This window comes from Rosa rugosa, chromosome 6, assembly GCF_958449725.1.
Source record: "Rosa rugosa chromosome 6, drRosRugo1.1, whole genome shotgun sequence".
In the NCBI taxonomy this organism is placed as follows: Eukaryota; Viridiplantae; Streptophyta; class Magnoliopsida; order Rosales; family Rosaceae; genus Rosa; species Rosa rugosa.
Genome location: NC_084825.1, coordinates 28,437,625 through 28,438,959, shown reverse-complemented (window position 1 = coordinate 28,438,959; position 1,335 = coordinate 28,437,625). Strand labels below are relative to the sequence as shown.

The 1,335-nt window shown below is 36.3% G+C and overlaps 1 protein-coding gene across 1 annotated transcript; it reads right to left on the bottom strand.

Annotated features, from left to right (window-relative positions):
- LOC133714686 (cysteine-rich receptor-like protein kinase 10) lies at window positions 1-912 on the bottom strand. The gene is made up of 3 exons (XM_062140898.1): window positions 724-912; window positions 352-589; window positions 1-128 (listed from the first exon to the last, which is right to left on the bottom strand). Exons 1-3 carry the CDS (start codon window positions 836-838, stop codon window positions 41-43), a joined length of 441 nt encoding a protein of 146 aa, XP_061996882.1. The 5' UTR covers window positions 839-912; the 3' UTR covers window positions 1-40.
- Window positions 913-1,335: the final 423 nt, after the last annotated feature.

The window sequence follows — 1,335 nt, the reverse complement described above, 5'->3', positions numbered from 1 at the left end:
GAGGCTAGCACACTTGGCGTTCTTTCTCCCAGTTATTATCTCAAGAAGGAGTACGTACTCCGAAGCTAAAGACATCAGACTTGAAAGAATATAATCCCTCCATTGCATATTCAGGAGCCATGTATCCACTGTTGGAATACGGAATTTTAGAACAGATGTAGAGAAACTTGAGTAGGAAGTGAAAGTCTACACAATAATGTTGGAAGCAAAGCATTCAAAAACAAAAGCCATGATTCTGTAAAAGGCCATGCCAATCTTGTGACAGATATGGAAAAATGTGAATAAAAAAGTTGCTCAACAACTAACTATTTCTGTAAATTGAAATTGCAAAGGTAGAGATCAAGCACTTACTAAGTCCCAACTATTATAGCAGTATTAGCTTGTCCTTCACTTCCTGCAAAGATCCTGGCCATGCCAAAATCTGAGATCTTTGGGTTCATCTCATTGTCCAGTAATACATTGCTAGCTTTCAAGTCTCTGTGGATGATTCTAAGTCGAGAGTCCTCGTGCAAATAGATAATTCCCCTTGCAATTCCAGTTATAATGTTTATACGTCTGGTCCAATCAAGTTGTGCACGTTTCATTGAATCTAGCCATCATAAGTGGAAAAATCATTGATTAACACAAATTGACTAGGAATCATGTAATGCTGAACTTTGGCTTTATTAGCTATATAAATTGAAAATAAATTAAACTGACAGAGATAAAAAGAAATTAGCACACCAAAAAGAATGACATCTAGACTGCTATTTGGCATGTATTCATATACAAGAAGCTTTTCCTCTCCATCTACGCAATAACCCAAAAGCCTGACAAGATTTTTTTGTTGAAGATTCATTATCAGTTGAACCTCAGTTGTGAATTCCTCTGAACCTTGCTCGGAACAGCATGAAAGCCTCTTTATCGCCACTTCCTTTCCATCACTTATGCGAAATTAGGACTCAAATCAACCAAAATCGTAACCAAGCAGATAATAGATAAAACCATTTAGTTTTCCTATAGTGCAGAAGTTTTTAAATTATTAGAAGCAATGTTATTCCCTTGTAATATTTTGGACAAGAAAAACTGTTCTTACCTTGTAAACAGGACCAAAACCACCTTCCCCAAGTTTATTCCACTCGGAGAAGTTGGAAGTAGCTGCTTGTATAGATGCAAAGCTGATATTGGGGTACTCCTGAGCTTTGAGGTTGTTCCTTCCTATTAATTGGTTTTCATGGACTAGTGTAGGTAAACCTAGAATTACACTATTGTCTGAAGACAGGAGCAAAAAAAAAAAAAAAAACTGCTTCAGAAAATGAGTCAGTGAGCTTTGAATTGTTTAAGTAAAATAGATTC